The 25,693-nt window shown below is 36.4% G+C and overlaps 1 protein-coding gene across 1 annotated transcript; it reads right to left on the bottom strand.

Moving 5' to 3' along the window:
• Window positions 1-112: 112 nt before the first annotated feature.
• On the bottom strand, window positions 113-25,118 carry LOC131435761 (solute carrier family 35 member F5). Its single transcript, XM_058603948.1, has 8 exons — window positions 24,862-25,118; window positions 13,943-14,387; window positions 13,738-13,875; window positions 13,615-13,671; window positions 2,449-2,682; window positions 2,206-2,388; window positions 1,839-2,149; window positions 113-1,763 (listed from the first exon to the last, which is right to left on the bottom strand). Exons 2-8 carry the CDS (start codon window positions 14,030-14,032, stop codon window positions 1,454-1,456), a joined length of 1,323 nt encoding a protein of 440 aa, XP_058459931.1. The 5' UTR covers window positions 14,033-14,387; window positions 24,862-25,118; the 3' UTR covers window positions 113-1,453.
• Window positions 25,119-25,693: the final 575 nt, after the last annotated feature.

Genomic DNA, 25,693 nt, shown 5'->3' with positions numbered 1-25,693 from the left:
AAAACTTAAGCCAATATAATTCGGCGAAATGGCATTCGGCGGAATGACTCTTTCGGCGAAATGGCATTTGGCAAACGGTAGTAGATAGCATTTTTGTGTTTATGAGAAAGGCAGATGAATTAAAACAGGTTTTTTGTGAATATTTTTGTTCAGATTATTTATTTGTGAATTGGGTTCTGTTTCATTATTGTTCGAAAATCCTTAGTCTTTTGCAGTGAGAGACACACTTTGGGTGATCTTTATTTTTTTTTTTGCCTTTAGTGTTTGTTTCATGAGTATAAGTTAGCTCTCGCTAGCACGTGTAAAACAGGGGTTTTTATTAAACTTCTATCCGCTAGAAGAATGCTCTATTTACTGTATATCTTAACTAGTTTATCACAAATAAGACTTCTCTCGAGAGTCTAACCTATATAGGAATGTAGTTGGGTGTAGAGTGCATAGGTGCTATAGGTTAAACATGTTTTACTGTAATACGTAGTGACAGTTGCATAGATTTCGAGTATATTGCCTAAATAACTACACACATACTATTAGTACAGGAATTGGTGCTAATCGTAATAAGTAAACCTACATGGACATTTGGAAAAGCTTAATCAACTGATGAAATTGGACAACGGAACGACAAAGAACTATATTTATCGGGAGATTTTCCATTTCTTCTTCACAAAAATATACATATGAAATACTCGTATGGTGTTGTAGCCTAAATAGTGGCTTTAGATTTTTCTCAGTTGTATCATGTTTGCATTAGACATCAAACCCTAGTTAATAAGTTTTAAGGAAAACATTTCTGAAATGCGTCATTTGTGCTAAAACCATATCTATCTATGACTTGTTCATATATCATATATAAAGTAATAAATAGCACTGTTAATTTCTGTGTTTTTCTTATTTTTTTAAAGAAAACTCCGTATCAAATATTTTTACATTAATCTCTAACATCTAAAAACAATTGATCCTAGAAATAAAATATGACTCATGAACATACGAAACGCTTTGCATTTTACGGAACCTGATGTACTACACACTTGGATTCCGAGCCATCGAGATTATACTAGTCGAAACAAATAATACCAGAACGAAACCAAAATTTTGATCAAACTAAAAATGTGTTATATACATCGAAAACGCCCGGTTATCAATCAATTTTATCGTTTAACGATCATGGGACGACTTTTTATGATTACTTGTTTTAAAACCAGCAAATAGTAAAACTAACACATTCAATCATATAATCACTATCGCTTCTTCCGTTTTAATTGCATGCTATCTCTGTTTCGGTGAAGGTAAAATAATTTATCTAAAATGACAGTACTGCCAACAGAACATAAAAACTTAAACACAGAAGACTTCTGCAATTCCTATTTGCAACTCCAACCAATTGCATACACATCACACATTGAACTGTACATAACTGCTACTGAAGTGAGTCCAAACAGATCGGATCTGCGGGCTAGTTCTCGTGACTATCGTCGATCAACGACTCGTGCTGTTCCTCAAGGTCAGGAATTCGAACGATGTTTGCTTTCCGACAGTGTCGAAGCCGTCGGTAGATCAGCTTGAAGAACTTGAGCAAAGGATCTGAGTCATCAAACTTCACTAGGAACGCTACGAATACTAGTGACAGAAACATCGGTAACGAACCGAGATAGAACATCAGTGGGTAGGTTTTCCCATGGAGCACCATATCAAACAGCATCGCCATCGGAATTTGTAACGAGATGGCAACCGTTCCGATCAGTGATGAGGTGAGAAAACATCCCCTAAGAACATAGCAGATTGAACAAACCTGTTACCAACGCGATTGGTTTGTTGGTTGGTATCCATAGTGAACTTACCACAACCACAGAGCTTCGGATAATACAGTCCCGATAAGCCCGTTGAGAAACAACACTAAAAATTGTTTCCGCGTTGGCAGCTCGAACACTTCCAGCTGGGAGAAATTAAGTACGAAAAGTAGAGGCCACAGCAGCAACAGATTCCACATTCCTACAAATCCGAAGAAAAGTGGAATATTTATCTTCTCCTCTGTGTCACTTTTCCGCTTGACTAGCACTAAATACGAGGCGTAGAAAAAGGCGCTCATTATTGCCAAAATGATTCCCCGTGACATTTTGGGTTCATTAATTTCCGAGATTGAAACCATAACCTGCAAAGACAATACGATTACCAAAAATTAACCCTTTAAATTTCGCAACAACTTACGGCCCCTGCAATACTAAACAGTACTGCAAATATTTTCGACACGGTGAGCTTGTCACCACACGACGACGGAAACATGGCGGCCAAAATTAAGGTGAAAAAGCTGGAAGTAGAACTCAGTAATGTCACCATTGCCGTTTCGCTTGGTTCTAAGGCCAACTGGAACATGTAGTTTGCAATAAACCACTGGAATTTAAAAATAAGTTACAGGTTCAGCACGCTATCGATGAAATTCAAACTATTTACCAAAATCGAAAACATCAGTGCAGTTCGCGCAGTTTTGTGGTGAGTTTTTTGGCGTCGTACACGCAAACTAGCAGCGTACGAAAGTCGTGACATGAGGGCTTCTGTTGCCTCGTGGGGCGACATCTCGCGGACCTCGGCAACTTTGCTGAACCGTACGCTCCGTATACTGGAATCGTCACTCTCCGTTCCGGATACCTGGGATTCCGCTTTGATTGGGACGAAGGACGAATCGCTCTAAGAAAAAAAAACGAAAACAGAAAAATTCCGTTAAAAATATTTTAATAGTTTTAGCAATTTTCAGATTAGTCCTATTGTAAGACAGTGATCATGTAGAACGTTGGACCTCGGCACAATAATAAATTGGGTCGTTTCTGCTGCAGAAGGAAAACTTATCGAGAAACTTACGGATGTCACTTAGGAGAAGATGGGGTAAAATGTATCCCCGAGGCAAAAGGCACCTGTTGCTATTCTCAGAAGTTACCCATTTTTTTCACAGAAATTTTAATGAAACTAAAAATTTCATGACAGTAGATTACTGTAAAATTTTGGTAGCAATAGCTCAATAAAGTCTGAAAAAATAACCAAAAATCAGAAATGTCTTTGTTATATGCAATTTTTGGTCTTCGTTCTATTGTAATTTTCTAGAGTGAAGATGTTTTTGATTATGTAACCAAAGAACTTCTTTGCCAATCCTTCGTTTTTCTAAAATTAGTTCTAATACAGACGATGTTTTTGCGATTTTATGGAAAAATCGTCAGAACTATCATCCTATGGTTTTAGAGGCAAAATGACCCGAGTTGTGTGAGACAAAATGCTTAAGAATGTGCTTAAAAAAGTTTTGTATTAGTTATCAATTTAAAGGATAATAGTGAGCAACTTTCCATCTGGCAAAGATTTCTTTCACAAAAATGCTAAAACTCTGTTCAGATAAGAGGAAGAAGCCTTCCTCCACGTTTGATTTTAAGAGATTTCAATTCGCACGGGATGATGTGGGGTTCCGTTTACAATGATAGCAGATCATCTTTAATATATAATATTTGCGCTGTTTTTCAATTTCCTTAAGGTGTCCCGCTTAGCCCCAGTCTCTCCTAACTTTAAATTTCATCAATCAAACAGTAGATATATTCAAAATGTATTACATTTATCATGCAATTGACTTAACACTTATAATTAGATAGTCAGAAAAATACATACTTAGACCTCAAGATTCAGGTTTTAGACTTAACCCTTAATTGCATGATTTTTCAAAAACAAATTTTTATTTCGATAGTTTAAGTGGTCCAGAACACGGGAAAAATACTAAGAAAAATCCTCCAACAAAACTACCCCTTCAGGGGTTAAAAAACAGTCTGTCCCATATATGGGACATTGTGCATTAAATTATCTGAAAATCGCGTAAATCAAAAGATTTTTTTTAATTATAAGTAAGGTAAGGTAAGAGAACATAAAAAAAAATTAAATATTTCATAAGTATAGAGCGCTCCTGGATTTTTTTGAAAATAGCAGAAATCAGCCGTGTACGAAATTCTCGTTTTGTGCCAGGTAGATGCCGCTAATTTCACTCGATATGAAAGGAATTGTTGCTCGAAAACGCAAAAAAACACATCGTATGAATTACTCAAATAAAAATAAAATAGTTTTTCATTAATTTTCCTATAATAACCGATACTCCGTAATTTCTGATTTCGGTTCGTTTACAAAGTGTTGTGAGTAAAACTTGAGAAATATAAAGTAAATATTAGAAAAAAAAAGTAAACTAAATGAAACAATCACTAGCTAATACGAGGTTTTCGCCAAAGAATTATTAAAAACCGAGTGTTTTTGAAATTTTCAATGAATAAATGCTCACATAATAGCTATGGTTTTGAAAAGTTGGTTTATCCAACCTTAACACTACCCATCAAATTATGTGCAACACTTGCGCTATCTTTCTTACACACTTTCATTCACTCTTTTTTTAAATCCGTCTCGTTTTTGAAATTCTTCCACTTTATCCGAAACTTTTTTTTTCATAATCGCCCGGAATATATCTTTTAGGCGAAGTTCTGGCGAGTTTGACAGATTTGCCTTCTTCGGTACAAAGCCAACAACGTTGGTGTCGTAAATCTGTATTAAGACCAATATTTGCAATAACTGACATTCCAAACATTTCTCATATAGAAAGGTTATGCAATCACTTGAAAAATCGACTTGGATTCGGGCTTAGGAATCTGTGGCTTTGCTCAGATGCCTAAGCCCGAATCCTCTGGTGGAAGGTAAAAGTTAAGTTACTAAAAGATTTCTGCTTGCTTAAATGACCCTCTGTCACGTCTCACTATTCCGTTCTATATATATTCACATCCTGGAGCTTCCTTGAGTACTATCATTCTATAATTTTCATTTCCTGTTTCTACAAAATTATCTCTGATTAGGTGAATATCGCTGGTTATCCACTGGTTTCCAGTTTCATATCGTAAAAGGCCACTAAAACGGGAGATCGAAAGTTGAAATATCGATGGAAAATTTGATAAATTTGCCAAAACCAAAAACATACATACCATTGATTTTTTTTTATCTATCTGCAGGGTGAAAATGGCTGGAAAATTCGAAGGATTTTTCGAGAGTTATCAAAAATAGCTCTGAAAATTGAGTGTTTTAGTGTTATGACTTATTTTTTTAAATAAACCTTATGCTGGCTACAAGGGTTACATTCAGACACATTTTTGGAAAAGATTTTCGCGTTTCTCATGTAAAACTAACGAATTTTATAAAACCGTTTCGTTTCGTTGTATTCTGACGATTTGGAAGTAATGAATGAAATACAAATTATTTTGCAACGATACTAATTCAATTTATAAGCGGAATAATGTTAGTTTTAACCTTTTAACAAGCATAAGGTTACAAGGATAAACTTTTTAATATTACCATTTATTCATTCAGTAATAGCCGTTCAACCGAGAAGGTTGTGTATAGAAGCGTACAGTTTAATAACGCTGGTTAGTTTACACGCGTTAAATACGACAACGGTTGAACTACAGGTAGAGACCTGTTGGCAGCAGCCGTTAAAACGTAAAATCGTGCTGCATAAGAGAGCCCTAGTGCTGGGCCAAGCTGGTGAAGGAAACAACAAAGGGCGTTTCCCAAGCTCTACCCAGGCCACAATATACAGCCACAAGTGCTGAGCAGGAGAGTGCAAAGGCACATCGAAGAGGAAGAGTGCAAAGGCACACAGAAGCAGGAGAGTGCAAAAGCACACCGGTGCGAAGGCACTTCGGTGCAGAAGCATATCGGTGCGGAGCACAAGGAAGAAGGAGACAAGACAACTCGGTCTTTCCACTGCCATACAACACGCAGGTATACACCGGTGACCTGCGCTGGTTACAGCTGGCGAAGACGAAAGCAAATCGGAATTCGAGTGGTGCTGGATGTCAGGTAGCAGTAGCATCACATCCAACAATCAGCATCCAACAAGAACATCTAGAGCAACGAGGATCTACACGGCAGTGCAACGGAGATAGACAACAATTTCAAGGTAGAAGTTTTTTCTTTTCCTTTTGATTGAGTACTGTGTAGTGTTGGTTTCATTTTTTATTTTAAAGTTTGATTAAAAATTTTAATGTGATGGATGAATCCATGGACGTAAATCCTAGCATGAATCCGATACCCCCACGAACGAAAAAATATCAGGAGAGCTCTTCTGGGCCTTGGATAGTCTTTTTTAGACGTATATCAAAGCCATTAAACATTTACCAAATTTCTAAAGGTTTGACATCACGATACTCTTCAATCAAAGAGATCATAAAAGTAAATAACGATAAAATTCGTGTTGTGGTAAATAATTTGAAACACGCGAATGATATTGTCTCTTCGGAACATTTCATTAAAGAGTATAAAGTTTACATACCCTCCAAAGATGTCGAAATTGACGGTGTTGTTACCGAAGCGAGTCTTTCGGTAGATGATTTACTCAAGCATGGTGTTGGTCGTTTCAAGAACTCTATGCTTGAGGGTGTGAAAATACTGGAGTGCAAACAACTGTACTCAGTAGTTTATGAAGAGGGAAAAAAAGTTTATCGCCCATCAGACTCGTTTCGAGTGACATTTGCCGGGTCTGCGTTGCCGTCCCATGTCTATGTCGATAAAATTCGCCTCCCTGTTCGGCTTTTTGTTCCAAATGTAATGAATTGTACGAACTGCAAAAAATTCGGACACACAGCTACTTACTGTAGCAATAAACCAAAATGTATTAAGTGTGAAGGACCTCATAAAGATAATGATTGCAACAAGGAAATTGAAAAATTTATTTATTGTGGGGAAAGTCCTCATGAGGATATTTCAGTATGCACTGCATTTAAAGTGCACAAAGACAAAATTAAGCTTTCTTTAAAAGCACGGTCTAAGCGCACATATGCAGAAATGCTTAAAACGGTCATTGATGTCCCCCCTTTGGAAACCAAAAACGGGTTTTCAAATCTAGAGGAAACAGAGGACTCTGACTCTGACGAAAATAGTGAAGGTAATTCGTTTATCACTACCCAAGGGTCAGTTAAGAGAAAGAAGTCTTCTTCCAAATTACCAAAAAAGACACCTAAAGTTTCATCTTCAAAAAAAGATCCCCGTGTTAAACAAAAAAAGTCAAAACCAAAGACTGTGCCTCCTGGTTTGTCAAATTCACAAACCAATCCAGGATCTAGCACAGAAAAAGGTAATAATCCTGTGGGCTCCATTTCACAGCCACCAACAGGATTACTGAAGTTTTCGGAAATTGTTGAATGGATTTTCTCAGCATTCAATATATCTGAACCCTTAAAGACCCTCATAATGGCATTCCTTCCAATAGCTAGAAATTTTTTGAAGCAGTTATCAGCTCAATGGCCAATTGTCTCAGGTTTTGTATCTTTTGATGGATAATTTATCACCCGGCGCAAATGATACAATCACTGTCCTGCAGTGGAATTGTCGAAGTATAATGCCAAAACTTGATTCATTTAAAATTTTATTGCATAGCCAAAAATGTGATGTATTTGCTTTATGCGAAACATGGCTTACTTCAAACATAGCTTTAAATTTTAATGATTTTAACATTATACGTCTCGATAGAGACTCTCCGTATGGTGGAGTGCTTTTAGGAATTAAGAAATGTTATTCCTTTTATAGATTAAACATTCCTTCGACTTCTAGTATAGAAGTTGTTGCTTGTCAAATAAACATTAAAGGAAAGGACATTTGCATTGCTTCGGTATATATTCCTCCAAGAGCTCAAGTTGGACAACGACAGATTAATGAAATTGTCGAAGCCCTTCCTGCTCCACGTTTGATTTTAGGAGATTTCAATTCGCACGGAATGATGTGGGGTTCCGTTTACAATGATAGCAGATCATCTCTAATATATAATATTTGCGACAATTTTAGCATGACGGTACTAAATATGGGTAGCATGACACGGATCCCAAGACCTCCGGCACGTCCAAGTGCATTAGATTTATCTCTTTGTTCGACTTCAATTCGACTAGATTGCACCTGGAAAGTATTTCCTGATTTACATGGTAGCGATCATTTACCAATCATCATCTCAATTAGCAGTAACAAAGGCATTGCTAATTCAGTTAATATTCCATATTTTTTTTTTCATAAATACGTTTATTTCATAGGCAATATACATAAGTTTTTCTTCGCCGTGGCATCCACAATACATAGTAGTTTAAACCTAATACATTTCGAATATCATATTAGTATGTTGGTACTCATTAGTTAATCTAAACACTGTTTTTATCAAGCGAGTTGCTATTTTAATTACATTAAATAAAATACATTTATTTTGTACATGATCTTATAACTATTTCAGGATTGTTTGTATCAGTTCACCACTTATATTCAATATCCTATAGTTGGCTATTGGTTGAACTCATGGAAGAGAAAACAGTTTAACATAAAATAAAATTTAAATTGGAACTCCAATGGATTTAATGAAATGATAAAGAAGTTTCATGTATGGAAGGTCATGACAAGCAAGAATGTCGCGAACTGGGACATTGGATAGTCTACCTTGGGTACGCAAGGAATTTATTAGTTGAGATCTGACATCACGAAACTCCACGCATGTCCAAACAACATGGTCAATAAATATTCCATATGATTTGACAAAAAATATTGACTGGATTAAATACCAAAGTAATATTTCAAGTGTCTTAACTTCAATGGAAGAGCTCCCCCCACTTGAAGAATATGACTTCCTCGTTTGTTCGATTCTGGAGGCCGCAGAACAATCCCAAACCAAACGATTTCTTGGTCCATCGTCTAACAGAAGGCCTCCAAACCCTTGGTGGGACAAAGAGTGTTCAGATGCTAAGCACGCGAAACAAAATGCTTTCAAGACGTTTTTAAAACGAGGAGGAGGAACTCCTCAGAATTTTGAAAATTTCTTGACTTTAGAAACCAAGTACAAGAGCATACTTTGGGCCAAGAAATGTAGCTATTGGAGACATTTTGTCGAAGGTTTGTCAAGAGAAACCTCAATGAGCACTCTTTGGAATACGGCCAGACGAATGAGGAATCGTAACGTGGGCAATGAGAGTGATGAATACTCGAACCGATGGATATTTGACTTTGCTAGGAAAGTTTGCCCAGATTCTGTTCCTACGCAAAGCATTATACGGGAATCTCCTCCAAATAATGGTTTTATTAATAACCCATTTTCAATGATAGAATTTTCTATAGCACTCTTGTCTTGTAACAATAACGCCCCTGGGTTGGACAGAATTAAATTCAACTTGGTGAAGAATCTGCCCGACCTCGCAAAAAGACGTTTGTTGGAATTGTTCAACAAGTTTCTTGAGCAAAATATTGTTCCGCCTGACTGGAGACAAGTGAAAGTTATCGCCATTCAAAAGCCGGGGAAACCAGCTTCCAATCACAACTCATATAGACCCATTGCGATGTTGTCCTGCATCAGAAAATTGTTCGAAAAAATTATTCTACGACGTCTCGACACTTGGGTCGAGACGAACGGTTTGTTGTCAGATACTCAGTTTGGCTTCCGTAGAAATAAAGGGACGAATGATTGCCTTGCATTACTTTCGTCTGACATCCAAATTGCCTTCGCTCAAAAGCAACAAATGGCATCTGTATTTTTAGACATTAAAGGAGCATTTGATTCAGTTTCCATTGATGTTCTTTCAGACAAGCTCCACCAACATGGACTTCCAGCGGTTATAAATAATTATTTCCACAACCTTTTGTCAGAGAAGTGCATGTATTTTTCACATGGCGATTTGGCAACATTCAGAATTAGCTACATGGGTCTCCCGCAAGGCTCATGCCTCAGTCCGCTCCTCTATAATTTTTACGTGAATGACATTGACAGCTGTCTAGTAACCCCATGCACACTAAGGCAATTGGCAGATGATGGCGTGGTTTCAGTTACTGGGCCCAAAGCTATTGATCTGCATAAACCATTGCAAGATACCTTAGATAACTTGTCCGTTTGGGCTGTTCATCTTGGTATCGAATTCTCTGCGGAGAAAACAGAGTTAGTCGTCTTCTCAAGAAAGCATGATCCCGCGCAGCTTCAGCTCCATATGATGGGAAGAATGATCCAACAGGTTTTAACTTTTAAATACCTCGGGGTGTGGTTCGATTCCAAATGCACGTGGGGAGGACACATTAGGTATCTGATAACGAAATGCCAACAAAGAGTAAATTTTCTTCGAACAATAACAGGATCTTGGTGGGGTTCTCATCCGCAAGATCTAATAAAATTGTATCAAACAACGATACTTTCAGTGATGGAATATGGATGCGTTTGTTTTCGTTCCGCTGCAAACTCCCATTTTATCAAACTTGAGCGAATTCAGTACCGTTGTTTGCGAATTGCCTTAGGCTGCATGCACTCGACACATACAATGAGTCTTGAAGTTCTGGCGGGAGTTCTTCCATTAAAAGATCGATTTTGGGAGCTTTCATCACGCCTGCTAATAAGATGTGAGGTGCTGAATCCCATGGTAATTAATAATTTCGAACGACTAGTCGAGCTTCGATCTCAAACAAAATTTATGACAGTATATTTTAACCATATGTCACAGGAAATCAACCCTTTAAGATATATTCCTATCCGTGTCAGCATCCTAAGTGCCCCTGACTCAACTTTATTTTTCGATACATCCATGCAGCGTGAAGTGCGTGGAATCCCGGATCATCTACGCTCGACGGAAATCCCAAAAATATTTTTAAGTAAGTTCAGGCATATTGACTCTGAGAAAATGTTTTACACGGACGGATCGCGAATTGAAGAAGCGACAGGGTTTGGTATGTTCAACAATAATGTTTCGGCCTCATTTAGGCTTCAAGAACCTGCATCTGTTTATATAGCAGAGCTAGCAGCAGTTCATTATAGTTTGAGTGTAATCGTCACATTATCTCCAAACCTTTATTTCCTCTTCACAGATAGTCTGAGTGCAATTGAAGCCATTCGCTCAATCGCTGCTGGCAAAAATGAACCGTTTTTCTTGGGTAAAATAAAACAGTGTCTGAACGACATATTGAATAATAATTATCTAATCACTATAGTCTGGGTCCCGGCTCATTGCTCCATTCCAGGCAATGAAAGAGCCGATAATTTAGCCAAACGTGGTGCTATTGAGGGTGAAATTTATGAGCGACCGATTGCTTTCAACGAATTCTATAGTTCGTCTCGCCAAAGAACACTTGCCAGCTGGCAAGCATCTTGGGATAGAGATGATCTGGGTCGGTGGATGCACTCAATTATTCCGAAAATATCGACAAAGACATGGTTCAGGGGACTGGATGTGAGTAGGGATTTCATTCGAGTGATGTCCAGACTCATGTCCAATCACTACACGTTAGATGCACATCTCCTTCGAATTGGGCTCTCCGAGACTAATCATTGTGCTTGCGGAGAAGGTTATCGGGATATTGATCATGTCGTTTGGACATGCGTGGAGTATCGTGATGTCAGATCTCAACTAATAAATTCTTTGCGTACCCAAGGTAAACTATCCAATATCCCAGTTCGAGACATTCTTGCTTGTCGTGACCTTTCATACATGAAACTTATTTATCATTTCATAAAGAAAATTGGAGTTTCAATTTAATAAAGGCCCCTTTTAAGACTTAGTTCTGATCCCAGCTGCGTCCATGAGTTCAACCAATAGCTAAATTAGAATAAAAATTATGTAATGATACAAACAAACTCGAAACATTTTATGAAATTATCAACAAAATGTCTGAAAATAACAGCTTATTTTATAATTTATAGAAGTTAATCGTTTGGTTCAAATAATATTTCCGAGTAGATCAAAAAAAAAAACCTGATTCTTCTTCAGTGTATCAGAAAAAAAACCTGATACACTGTAGAAGAATATAAATTGTATTCGAAATACGTATATGTGATGTGACGTTCATTATACATGATTTATAGTGTTGTGAGATACATAGTGAATTTGCATAGTGACGTGATATTCTTATAACAGAATTAAATGGTAATATTAAAAAGTTTATCCTTGTTAAATCATTCTGTTCAAACACTCAAACGAAAAGTTAATGAGCATAAGGTTTATTTGAAAAAAATTTCATATCATTGCATTATTTTTCCAAATAATTGTGAAAGATCACAAAAACACTCATTTTTCACAGCTATTTCTTATAACACTCAGAAAATCCTCCGAATTTTCCAGTCATTTTCACCCTGCACATAGATGAAAATTTTTCAAAGGTCTGTATGTTTTTGCTTTTGACAAATTTTCCAAATTTTCCATCGAAAATTTACTAACACCATCTACACGCATGGTACAACAGCCTTAACAGCATTTGATATGTAATTGTCCCGCATTGACGAAACTACGTATCCGGGTTTTGGTTCTCCATACATGGTTGAATCTGTATATGGTTAGCTGAAATTAAAGGATATTCTATCGTTTCTCATCCAATATGGTAAAGAGCATTATTCAGAAAAGTTCATCGTTCTTCTTGGAGTGTATGAATCCTTTCTGTTTCTAGCCTAAATGGTTTTAGCAGATTGTTTAGCATCCCTTATGAGGTGACCAATTTACTTCTGTTCATACATATTGCGAATCGTTCTACATCCTTCCAGGAAAGCAGAATGGCGTCGCTTTTGTAAAATCTTTTAATCCTCTCGGGGATAGGAGGCTTTATTAAATGTGAATCTTGGTACCTGTAGATCGTGGATGCAGAAAGATTTATTTCTTTTTGTTTTGTTCTGTTTTCCTTTTCATATTAGTTTTATCCTTCTCTTCCCATCATGAAAATGGTTAGAAGCCATGGCAGGCCGTAAATCTCCAAATAACTAGAGGCACGTGTCACTTGAGCCAATTAGTTATGATTCCTGAAGCTCTTAACCATCGTAATTTTGAATATTTTTTTAGCATTTATGAAGCAGGTAATGAGCAGTAAGCTGAATAAAAACAGAACTAACTTTATCAGTATTGAATAAATTGATCATTTCCACCTTGTTGAGTAGAACTTAATTAGTATTTTCCAAATGAAATCTGTTTTTATCTACGTTCTACAAACATTGTTACTTGAGAGATTGTTATGAAATGTTCATCACAGCATTTGGGTAAACATTTGGGGAGTACTAAAGTGTTTTCGAAGCATCCGTAAATTATTATTATTATTATTGCTCAGTATGTTTACAAATCGTTACAAGAAAAGAGTAGGTTTGAATTGAAAGTTAGTGGATGGGGTATTATACTATTATTTAATTTCATTAAAATTTGACTGTGGGCTCCAGAGTTCCAGATCGGCTTGAATAAATTCCATTTGATTCTCATTGCTTTGCAATAGCCAGTTTTAGAAGTTCCGAGAAGAGCAGTCTAAAGAGTCAGGAAGTTACATTGATTTATTGGATCCAAAATCCGATTCTGGAAATGCGCAAAAATGGAGCTCTCAATGTTTGTGACTAGTAGTGACAGGGGGGGGGACATGTTTAGAGATTTAACGTGACGTAATTTTTACATGACGCCTAATCAATATTTACTTACGAATATCCTTTGTTTTTGCTTTCACTTCAATTTTCTTTGTTTTTTTTTCTAAGCGATAATTAATGTCAAATATGTTGTTTGTTTAGATCACCAACATAAAACATAATACCCGCTGGTTTGAAAATCAAGCTCAATCAATCATAGCAGACATACATACATTTACACTCACCAAACTAGAAGCTCCATTCCCATAGAAATTGTCGTCCTCCTCTGTGGTTTCCATCAACTGAAAACGGCAACAACAATACATTAAGAACTATACAAAATTACATCCTGAAGACTCATAACGTACCGCATAGCTCCCGGTTCGATTACAGCTCTCCTTCCATGGCGCAATAAGCCCCAGGAACACCAAGTAAACTGTGAACATTGATGCCTTAAAGTAGGTGCAGAAAAATGGCTTATCGTAGTTCTCATTTTCGTACAAAAACTAGAATAGAATCAAATGTTGTGTCAACATTTTAAAGTTATTGTTTCTTCCATAATGTGCTACTCACCTTTGTTAGCTCACTCGATGATACCCAAATAATGTCGACAAGCACCAATAAGACTATCCCTAATATCAGCTTTTGTACCTTATTTAACATTTCATTAGTCTGCAGTTTAAATGACGCTAATAATCAAGTCCTTAGTTGTCCAATTTGGTTTTTGTGCTTCTGCAGTGAGTTTTGCTGATAAATTGTTTTTTTTTTGCGTTTAGCTTTTGTTTTGGCTTGTCAGTACTCAGTTCTCTTGAAAGCAGTAATTATTCGTATTTCGGTTGACTCATTCAACAGTTCAATTCCTATCCGCATATACTCGACATTTCCGTCATCATCGGCATCAGTATAATACTGCTTTGAAAACATCACATCCCACAAAGGACCCAGCAGCGTATAAGCAAGTTGTTTATGGTTCTCCAAACTTCAGGATTCCCTTGCACTGGACATCTTAGATTACTATCTGAAAAAAAAGAAATAAAGTTTCATTGACTGAAGAAACTACTGGACATATCGTCTACACTCATCCTATGTATGTAAAATGATGTAAGAAACTACTGGACATATCGTCTACACTCATCCTATGTATGTAAAATAATGTAACAGTGTACTCTAAATTGGATAAATTACACCTTTTCCAGTCCTATATTGTTGTAACATTGCATCCACCGATAATTGAGTTTGCAGTTACCAATCAGCTATAAATTTATCCCAGATTTAATTACTACAACCATGTATCACATGTTATCGATCTGTACTGGTGCGGTACCTGTTTACATTTGTATCTATTTTTTTTTTAACGTCGCTGGCACTGACACAGATTGCAATTAGATTGCAGCCGACCACATCACGGGCTCTGCACGCACACACAGTGCTAAGCCGTTCAATTCAATTTATTGATACAGCAGAGACTTCGGTGGAACTCATTCCAAACTTCGATTCATGGCTCACGTAGTATTCCCATCAATTCATGGTATGAAATTTCTAATAAAATTGATTTATTGGTCTATTCCGGGCTGTCGTATTTTTTTTCCTCGATCCAGACTTTGAACGCCGGAAGAATAGCAATGTAGGTGATAAGTGGCTAAATAGAGAGGGACAGACATCGCCAAACAGCAGGCAAACTGAATGTTGAATCCAAAGAATGGTTGAACAATGCAGGTAGGGTTCGATGGGATTGATTTCAGCTTATTTGTTGTTATTTTTTTAGTTCTTGCTGAGGTAGAATGCGATGAGTGGGGTTTCGAATATTGCGACAAATAGCGATAGCAGGCGATGCGGTTAATTTAATAAAACGTTTTATCACGCAGTTTTCTTTCGATTGAAATGCTTTTTGCCTTTCTCATATAAAAAGGCTATACAAACACAGTTAAAACCGACTTTTGAACCGAGGCCCAGAGGGCCGAATGTCATATACCATTCGACTCAGCTCGACGAATCGAGCAAATGTCTGCGTGTGTGTATGTATGTTTGTATGTAACAAAAATTTGCACTCGATTTTCACCACATGGCTGAACTGATTTTCATAAACTTAGTTTCAAATGAAAGGTCTCTTGGTCCCATAGGTTCCTATTGAATTTTACCCGGATCGAACTACCGGTTCGAGAGTAACGGTGTGAAATGTGTTTAAAAATGAAAAAAGTGCACTCGATTTTCTGATCTTATTGTCCCATAGCCTGTTAAAAAGGTGATTGAGTGATTTTCGCAAACCCAGAATCAAATGAAAAGTATTATGTTTCTATAAGTTTATGTAGAATTTAATCCAGATCCTGCTTCCAGTTCTGGAAATAGAACGATAATGCAAAAACAAGTGAAAATTTTTCTAAATTTGGTTTAAAACTGTTTTAATTCTAAGGTTTTGCTAGTTGCTGGTCAAACGAACCGATTTAAGCTATACCGGTTCCCAGTTACCGGAAATAATGTACGAAAGCTGGATAACGGAACTCTCTTTATTTTCTTAGAAAATGCTGGGAAATTCAAACCGTCATTATGAGCGAGAATTTATGCTTATGTATGCCCAAACAAACTTTTTTGCTTTCATCGAATATTCAAACAAAAGTTGTTTGAAGAATTTTTTTGTAATATAAATGAAAACATGAGTTATATGAGGAAGGCAGCATAACACCACCACAAGAGTAGTTTCAAAATTGTTTTTGTTTCAGTCATTTGCAGTTTTTCAGTGAAAATCCCATAGTATGCCGTGTCGATATTCAACCAAAGCTGTGAGAATCGAAAATGACAGAAAAAGTTTTCACAATAACTTTTACCTGTTGGTGCTCGAATTTGTACTAGTTTTAATTTCCAAAGAGGTTCTGGGGTGTAATTACTTCGATTTGTCATATTTTAGTCACTCTTTATAGCCAAGTGTCACAAATTTTCAATACATCAATGAAAGAATGAAAAATCAAATTCTGCTGATGCTCCCTGAAGACGTTAGTTTGGTTTCGTCTTGTCATAGAGGATAGAGTGACGTTGGCAGTTATACTCTCTTTCCATGAGAAACGAAAATGCTTCGTCTCTCTTCGTTTGTTCTGGTGCCGGTCATTTACGAATGAGACAATAAAATATTGAAAATGAAGCTGTTGGATTGGATTCTTTCATTGAGAATGCGTGACAATTTTAAGCTCTGATTGTAAGGTTTCGTTCCTCAAGCCTAAACGCAGAAAAAACAACAACTAGTTTTTCTGTGAGCATATCTGCTATTGGACAATCGCAGTGTGAGTTTCGCTTCAAACAAAAGATATTGCATAATTTTGCTGGTAGTCGTTTGCATTGGAGAAAAAGCAAACGAAAAGTGGACAACGATGGAGAACATCATACAAAATCAGCCGTTGTAATGGCTCTAAATGTTATCTAAAGAACTATCAAGATTGCTTCTTTGCAATTCGAAGGTAGAAATCAGCATTTTAGTGCAAATCTTGAATAATTTGAATAGCTTTTTCAGTTTTTGATGTGCCAAATCTGCAGCAAACGAACGTTAACTATCATGTTGCTGCATCGCGTTCGAGAAAAATGTTCCGAACAGTGTTTAATATCGTGGAGAATTTTACAATGTGGTCCTTCTGAATGTCAGAAATAAATACCGTACAGCATTTTGATAGTTTCTATCACTGAAATATTGAGATAAATGAAATATTGGAATATATGAGCGATTGCGCCATCATCCAACTGCTGGTCGTTCGCATTCGAGAAAAATACACGGAAATGTAAACGACACAGAAAAAAATATTTAATCGGCCATTCTAAAGGTTTTCCAAAGGGCTATTAGATTTTTTTTTCTTTGAAATACACAAATCGGAAATAAAAATAATCCGTTTAGAAAAAAAAATCTAATGAAATAATCAGTATAGTGAACCGTTCGCAGTGCGGACTGTGCATTAAACGAATGCAAATGAAACCAACATTTAGTTTCTTTAAGTTCAAGAAAAATGTACCGAGCAGTGTTTAAAATGGAAGAGAATTACACAACATCAACAATAAATAACATTATGACAGTTTCATATCGGAAATCTTTCATAAAGTAACCTTTCAAATGCTTTAGTTTTGAAAACCTTATATGGGTGGAACTTAAAGGAGTTATTTTGAAGATATAAAAGATATATAACCAATCGTTTAGTTTTATCTTTGTAAAAGATTGGTGAAAATGTGTCTCAATCAATACATGCAGGCAAAATACAACGCAGCAAAGACCAAGAAGAAGACGTGCGATGACGAAAGTTCGCATAACTCGTCGAGGCGCGCCATTTCAATTGCGAAACGCGTTAAGCGTCACAGAGCGTCCTACGTCAATCTCGCGGTTATGTCTCTGGGACTACATACTCCAAGTTTTTGATTTAAATTTCAGGATTTTGCCTTTCTCATATAGGAATCAATGACTGGCACGTGTACATGAAGCTTCATTTATACCGCTCCTTAGTCTCCGGTTCTGGAAGTACCGGAAAAAGAGGCAAAAAACTCTAAAATGATTATTATTTTTACGTTTCGTCTTTGACTTATCAGTGCAGAACAGTTCAAATTGAACTGCTTAGTGCTAAACTCGGCAGTTCAATTTGAACCGCTAAGCAGACGTAAAGTTTCTGCTACTTACAGAACACTTTTTGTTTTGCAACGAAGTGCAATGTCTTTTCTGACGTGCCGAACGAAAACGTGTTTTCGACTATTTCTGGCCGATGGTGTCTAAAATGATTGTGAATCCGATTTCCACAAACTCAGTTTCAAATAAAAGGTCTTACAATACTTTAAATAGGTTTAAAATTTTAACCAGATCGGACTAGGGTACCGGTATTATACGGTGAGAATGTTAAAATTTCCATACCATCATTCAAAGTGACGATGCAAATAACATTAATAAAAATTCGAGATAGTGTTGAAAACTGTTTTATGAAACACATTATTTGCAAGAGAACCGTTGTAGTTATTTTCCATCAATGTCTGCACGTTTTTGTTATCTTACTGGCTATTTGTGTATATCTTGTCAGAGGAATTGGTGTTAAAGTCACTGGATGAACCATATTCAAACATTTCCGAAATAATCGAAGCACAGTTCAGATAGTACATTACCCAATGAGAGCAATGAGTTGATAGTCGGATGGGACCAAATCGGGTGAGTATGTTAAGCCACTTTGTCCAACACTTCCGCGAACGCGATCGCGGCACCCGATTTTCACAATTCCGAATATTTCCCATAGATTGTGACCGACAGAAATTGCTTATTGATGAACTTTCAGTGCTTGAGCAAGTTGTCGTTGCATTTGCGAGTCGTATCCATGCTATAATGACTATGATTCGGATTTTAGCTTGCCGGAAAAAACGACGTCGTTCTTTGAATTTTTGAAATCATGTGCTACTTGCTCGAAATGTTAGTGTACGATCGTTGTAAACTTTAAAACAGTGCCAGTGCCTAATTTCCTTGATTGAACTCAAGAAGCAACTCATGGCGTATATGCTCAAAATTTGGATCGTACGCCGACATTTTTGACACGCGCTAAAAACTGAATGAAAGAATTTTTTTTTGAAAAACGTCAACGCAATTTCGATTACCAGTACAACGGAATGAAGTGACACCTAGGGCAACTGTAGTATTTTGGTCCGGCGTACATATTTCTGGGTGCAATCAAAATGAAGTACATCGTATCTTAAAATTTTTAATATTATTCAATTTACTCGTTTTGAAATATTAAGTGTGAAAATGCACTTCATTTTATTACAACCTAACGACGGGCCAACATATATTAGAATGACCAAAATACCTTCGTTATCCTCTTTTCCCCAAATAGTAACACAAACATGTAGACAGTTCTTCAGTGCTTAAATCTAATGAAACATCGGGTTATTTCAATTTTCAATGGACGTTAGACCTGAACTCCAAGTAGTTTTTGGATGACCTAAAAGTCTATGATGTTCATATGAATGAGCATGCATGAGCCGTGTACATAGATCTTGTTAGTTTACTTGGTTACGCTGGTAGATGTTAAGGTCTACACTACAGGTAGTTTTTGAATAAACAAGCGCTTCCTCATAATTCATTACAATGATCCCATTAAATGAATGTGATACCACGAGTATGGACCACAAAAAAGAAACTACTAATGTCATCGGTTACGTTGGTAGACATTAAGGCCTATATTTCAAGGAGGTTTTGGATTAACAAGAACTTCTGCAGACATTATCACAGTGTGACAATTTGCTGAATACACTGAGGTCTTTTTTTATGCGGTCTTTTTTATGCGGTTTTTTACGCGACTTTTTTATGCGAATTTTCAGAGTTATGTGGTTTTTTTTATTCGAAGTTTCAGAGTTATGCGGTTTTTTTATGCGAATTATCAGAGTTATGGGTTTTTTTTATGCGAATTGTCAGGTTTTTTTTTATGCGGTACGTAAATTCGCATAAAAAAAGACTTCAGTGTATTGTACTACGAGCACATTCCGCACTTAAAAGTCATGCCATAATCATCAGTCACGTGTTTATGTACTGATTTCTTTTTTCCAGTGAATACCACGATTTTAATTAGATTCTATGAAACCAAACAATTTCGTAATGTACATATTCAGTTCACTGAAGCTTGTTGGATTGTTTTGTATACGTACACGGAGAACCCGCAGATCACAAAATTTGCAATATTGCAACTGTTGTTTCATGCCCTGGTTGTTTCAACTAAAATGTTGTTTATTTAACTAACACAACCGTTAATTTTGTCATAACTAATGCTCGTATATTTTTTGACGAAAAACGGTACATTTGGCGTAAAAATCAAGAAAACACAGTACAGACTTTGAAAAAAAACAGTACATTTTACAGTACGCGTTTTTCTAAAAATGACGAATAAAAAACAAAAACAAATAAATTTGATCAGCCTCTTACGAGGAAAACATATTGAAAAAATGACATACAAATACAACTGTGTAATGAAAAACCACGAAAAAGCCACCACAGAGACGGGACTCGAACAGTCTAACTGAACAAAAGAATCGAGCTTGTTCAACTGTGCTCGGGCGTCACGGTGTTCATTTGTAGTCATTGTTTCTATAGCAATCTCTCTGCCAGTTGTTTCAGCCCTCAATTAGTTTGTTTTGTCGTGTGTTTCACAAGCAGGGTAGCTTAATTGGCAAAACGATCTCCCCGGATAGGACCTAGCTACGGGTTCAAGCCTCGTCCCTGCGGTAGCTTTTTTGCGGTTTTCATTACACAGTAGTCGTATATCATTTTTTAAATTTGTTTTCCTCGTTATATACTGATCAAATGTAAAATGAGCTCAAATCGTTAAAAGCAAATAATTATCAAATGATTTATTTTCATAATCTAATTTCTTTACTTCCTTTTTAGGACAATTCTAAAAAAACGCACGGATTACTCATAAAACATATTCGGAGAAGCATTTTTCTTTTTTTTTAATCATCAAAATTTCGCTTAATTGTTGTGACGCGCTCTGAACAAGAATGATTAATGAAAAAAATATTGTTTGCATGTACTTACATTCACATTCACATTCGTTACGTGTTGTCACTGTCCTTTCTGATGTATTGTACTACAACAAATCGAAACTCGATTCGTTAAAGATTCAAAATAGTATATTAATTTTTAGTGTGAAAAAAGCAGTACATTTCAGTGTAAAATACAGTGCACATTAAAATACAGTACATTTTAGGGTAAAAAATAGTACGCAGTATTTGGGTCGAAAATACAATACAATACTGTAAAATACAGTAAGGATACGAGCGTTTGTCATAAGCATTGAAGTAAACGAAATTGCTGTATTAGAATGCTGTCACTTGTCGGAGAACGAAGACAGCAAAACGCAGAAAGTGCATATGTAGCATTAGGCTTATCAGCAACATTTTTGAAAACGGAATCATAAAAGCTCTTTCAATGAGCCATTCTGCAAGTGGAGGAAAAATTTCCTAATGCCTTGTGAACATTTTTCTTGTGATTTGCATCTTGGGAATTAATATCATCTGTGAGCTTAATGATAAAGCTATAAGCAGTAAAATGTAAACAAAAACTATTGATTAGTTTTACCAAATTTTAACCAATCAAATTCAGAAAAACAACTAATATTTTAGTTGTTTTGCGATCGCTGGCTTTTCCGTGTATAAATAAAAAAAAAGTGCATTAGTTTTCGAACCAAGTCGCGCAGTGACCAACCCAAAAACCTTTTTTTTTAACCGCTGGGCTAAACCGAACTCGTTATGAAGCAAAATCGGACTATAAAGCTTTATACAGGGTGATTTTTTAAGAGCTTGAGAACTTTTTTAAACAATAAAACGCATAAAATTTGCAAAATCTCATCGGTTCTTTATTTTAAACGTTAGATTGGTACATGACATTTACTTTTTGAAGATAATTTCATTTAAATGTTGACCGCGGCTGCGTCTTAGGTGGTCCATTCGGAAAGTCCAATTTTGGGCAACTTTTTCGAGCATTTCGGCCGGAATAGCCCGAATTTCTTCGGAAATGTTGTCTTCCAAAGCTGGAATAGTTACTGGCTTATTTCTGTAGACTTTAGACTTGACGTAGCCCCACAAAAAAAAGTCTAAAGGCGTCAAATCGCATGATCTTGGTGGCCAACTTACCGGTCCATTTCTTGAGATGAATTGTTCTCCGAAGTTTTCCCTCAAAATGGCCATAGAATCGCGAGCTGTGTGGCATGTAGCGCCATCTTGTTGAAACCACATGTCAACCAAGTTCAGTTCTTCCATTTTTGGCAACAAAAAGTTTGTTAGCATCGAACGATAGCGATCGCCATTCACTGTAACGTTGCGTCCAACAGCATCTTTGAAAAAATACGGTCCAATGATTCCACCAGCGTACAAACCACACCAAACAGTGCATTTTTCGGGATGCATGGGCAGTTCTTGAACGGCTTCTGGTTGCTCTTCACTCCAAATGCGGCAATTTTGCTTATTTACGTAGCCATTCAACCAGAAATGAGCCTCATCGCTGAACAAAATTTGTCGATAAAAAAGCGGATTTTCTGCCAACTTTTCTAGGGCCCATTCACTGATTTGCAAGCGTTGCTCGTTAGTAAGTCTATTCATGATGAAATGTCAGAGCATACTGAGCAAATAATAATGCATGAAAATCATAACCTCAAAAAATCTGAGCAAATACTAATGCATGAAAATCCTAACCTCAAAAAAATCACCTTTTATAAAAATGAAGAATGTTTCCTACTTTTTTGCACAGACAATCACTGGATTCAGCATGAAATAAACTTTAAAAAACAATAACCAGACATTCGTCACGGTGCACAGAAGTCAAACATACCCAAAAAATCAGAAAATTAAAAAAAATGAGACGTTTAGACATGAACGATTGACGCCAAACTGAATTGACTAAGCGTCATCCAGCTAACCGGCGTCTGTCTGTCACATGAAAGCGAGTTTACAAAGTCAATCCATGGATCGAAATAATTGCTGGTTAGATTTAGATTAAGTTTAGATTAGAGCAACGCTGCAAAGAACTTAAAAAATCATCGAAACTGCGTTTAAAACTTTACCAATTTGAGGAACTTGTTAGTTGATGCTAAAACAAACCGGTGGAACTCTGTTTGATTTTTCAAAGACCACTAACCAGTTTTTATAAACTTGTGTCTTATGGTCCTATAGGAGAATGTTGAATTCTATCCGAATCTGACTTTCGGTTCTAGGATTATAGGATGGTAAGTTTTGAAATGATACTATAATCGTAGTCTCTCTCGAACTGTTTCATTACATAGGTCATGTTTGCTAATGTATTAATTCAGCTATTTCCAGGATCCAGTTCCGTAAATAATGGTCTAATTTCAAGTACAGGACTTGTATCAATTTCTCGTATTAAATGTTATGAGAATGGGCATAGATTAGATATAGATTTTTTAATTACAACGTAGAAAAATAAAATGTGTTTCAATTGTACTGACTTATTTTCTTCGTGAAGTTAAATATTATCGCGTTTTAAGAGAAAAATTAGCATAATGCTTCTTCACGTTCAACTGCTTGAGCGATAATTTGAATTTTTGTTCTGGAAAATATAACATGTTGAACATTCCTTATTTGACTCATCAGCAAACAAATCAATTGAATTTTTAACAGTATCAGAAACAATGGCTTCATTACAATGAATAAGTCAATGAATTATTTCTAAAACTTTGTTGAGGTTTATAAATTAGTGATTAAAACAGTAAAAACGTTTGTAAAATTTAACTCATGCACATATTAGAATCAACATCTACATGAGAAATGCAATCATATTACCAACTGTATTGATTGTATTGTTTTGACAGATGTGAGAGAAACAACGAACCAGATTTCAGCCCATTGAATTGAAAACAAAAACAGCTAATATTTTAGTAGGATTGCGTTCGCGGGTGATTCCGTGTATTTATCACAAAACATAAAAATATCGGAATAAATCTTTCCCCACACTTTTAAATAATATTTTCAAAGTATAACATATAGATTCTGTCGCCATACTTGAAAAAATCCACGGGAAAAGTAATTTGACTGAAAAACTCATGAGCACTCAAGCACACGCTTCACGTAAGTGCCACCTGAAAAACGGCGAATGAAAGCTCCATATGTTCTTATGTTGCGTTTAAAGTGTGAACTTTTTTGAATACATTACAAATTCTTATAAGAATTAGAAAGCTGCAACCACCTGAGATAAGACATATGTGACAAATGTGAATTTTATTTCAGATCAAGTGTAATCAGTTTGGGCATTTGTTACTGTTCCTGTCTATTGTCAACCGCTCTCCTCTAGGTTGATAAATACGTTTCACATCACAATATCTCGATAAACACGGTACACATGCTAATATATTACTCAGTCTATCAAGAAAAAAAAAGGATACGGATGTACAAAAAAAAATTCCATTAGATATAAAACACTAGAGCAAGATTGCCACTCGAGCCCAATCTTGTATCGACTGCTCTCTTGCAACATAAATATAGATAGATAACCACCAGACAATGTAATCTATTATTATTATCTACTATTATGCCGCATCAGACTGCCTGTATTGGCACATATGTAAGCAAAACCCTTTCTTCCAAAAAAAAAAAACTATACGCCGACCGCGACGTCCTGGCGGTGACGGTATATAATCCTAAAGATAAACGACCTCGAACTGAGCACTCACCACCAGTTCTGCATATTTACATATGGTAGCCATTGCAATCTTATCTAATTTTACAAGTCCCATTGTTTTCACCGATGCGATTGACAAAATAAATATGTATCCTCCGAAATTTAAGATTGTTTCAAGTTTTGTGGGGTAAATAAGATTATCACATGATTCTACCGGCGGTCGGGCGATGTCACGAACTGAACTGAAGCATGATAATTGAACTAAATTAGAATAGTAAATAAATCGTCTGCACTCATAGCAACATGATGATACATCTTCTTCCCTTTTATCGTACTTATTTTTAGCGATCTATGTAACAACACTACACACCTTTTCTGAATGAAACATATCAACATAAAACACCGTTCACAGAATTGGCTGATTTCAAACGAATCAAGTTTCTTCGCTGGAAAACACTAACTTTCATTCGTTTTAGCAATTTGCCCGACAGCAAACAAGGAAGCAATTAGTTTAGGTAATTTTCACTTTTTCGCTAATGCAAACATACATATCGTCCATATCGAACTCCGCCGGATGACAAACGAAACTGCCACTCTGACAGGCAGGCAGGCTGGCAGACAGACGACGGTTCGCGTTCGGTATGGAAAATGTCAGCAAAGAAATGTTCATGCGCGCAAAACAAAATCAGATGTGTGCGTGCTTTGCTAGCAAGGTAAACAATTATAATTCGTCTCGTCCACTTTCAATGCAGTTGTATTGGTAGTGGTTGATATGTCGAATCCAACACAAAGTTACAGAAAAATGTTTCATACCTGCTCTCCGTGTTACTGGCCGTGGAAATATTTCCGATTTGAACATGAAATATTTCACCACCCAAGCTAGATTCAGTTGTTCCAGTATGAGCAGAACTGTCAGTTACATTTAATTTCCTTCTCCGCACATGAAGTGTTTTTTCATAAACGTTCATTTATTTACACAAAGTGCATAGCTTTATTTCTCTTAAAGACGTCATTTTTGTCATTTTTGTCATTGAACATATACTAAAAAAAGTTTTCGTTCGGCACGTCAGAAAAGACATTGCACTTCGTTGCAAAACAAAAAGTGTTCTGTAAGTAGCAGAAACTTTACGTCTGCTTAGCGGTTCAAATTGAACTGCCGAGTTTAGCACTAAGCAGTTCAATTTGAACTGCTCTGCACTGAT

This window comes from Malaya genurostris, chromosome 3 (genome assembly GCF_030247185.1).
Source record: "Malaya genurostris strain Urasoe2022 chromosome 3, Malgen_1.1, whole genome shotgun sequence".
Taxonomy (NCBI): domain Eukaryota; kingdom Metazoa; phylum Arthropoda; class Insecta; order Diptera; family Culicidae; genus Malaya; species Malaya genurostris.
The sequence above is the reverse complement of the archived record's forward strand: the minus strand, read 5'-3'. Positions and strand labels throughout refer to the sequence as shown.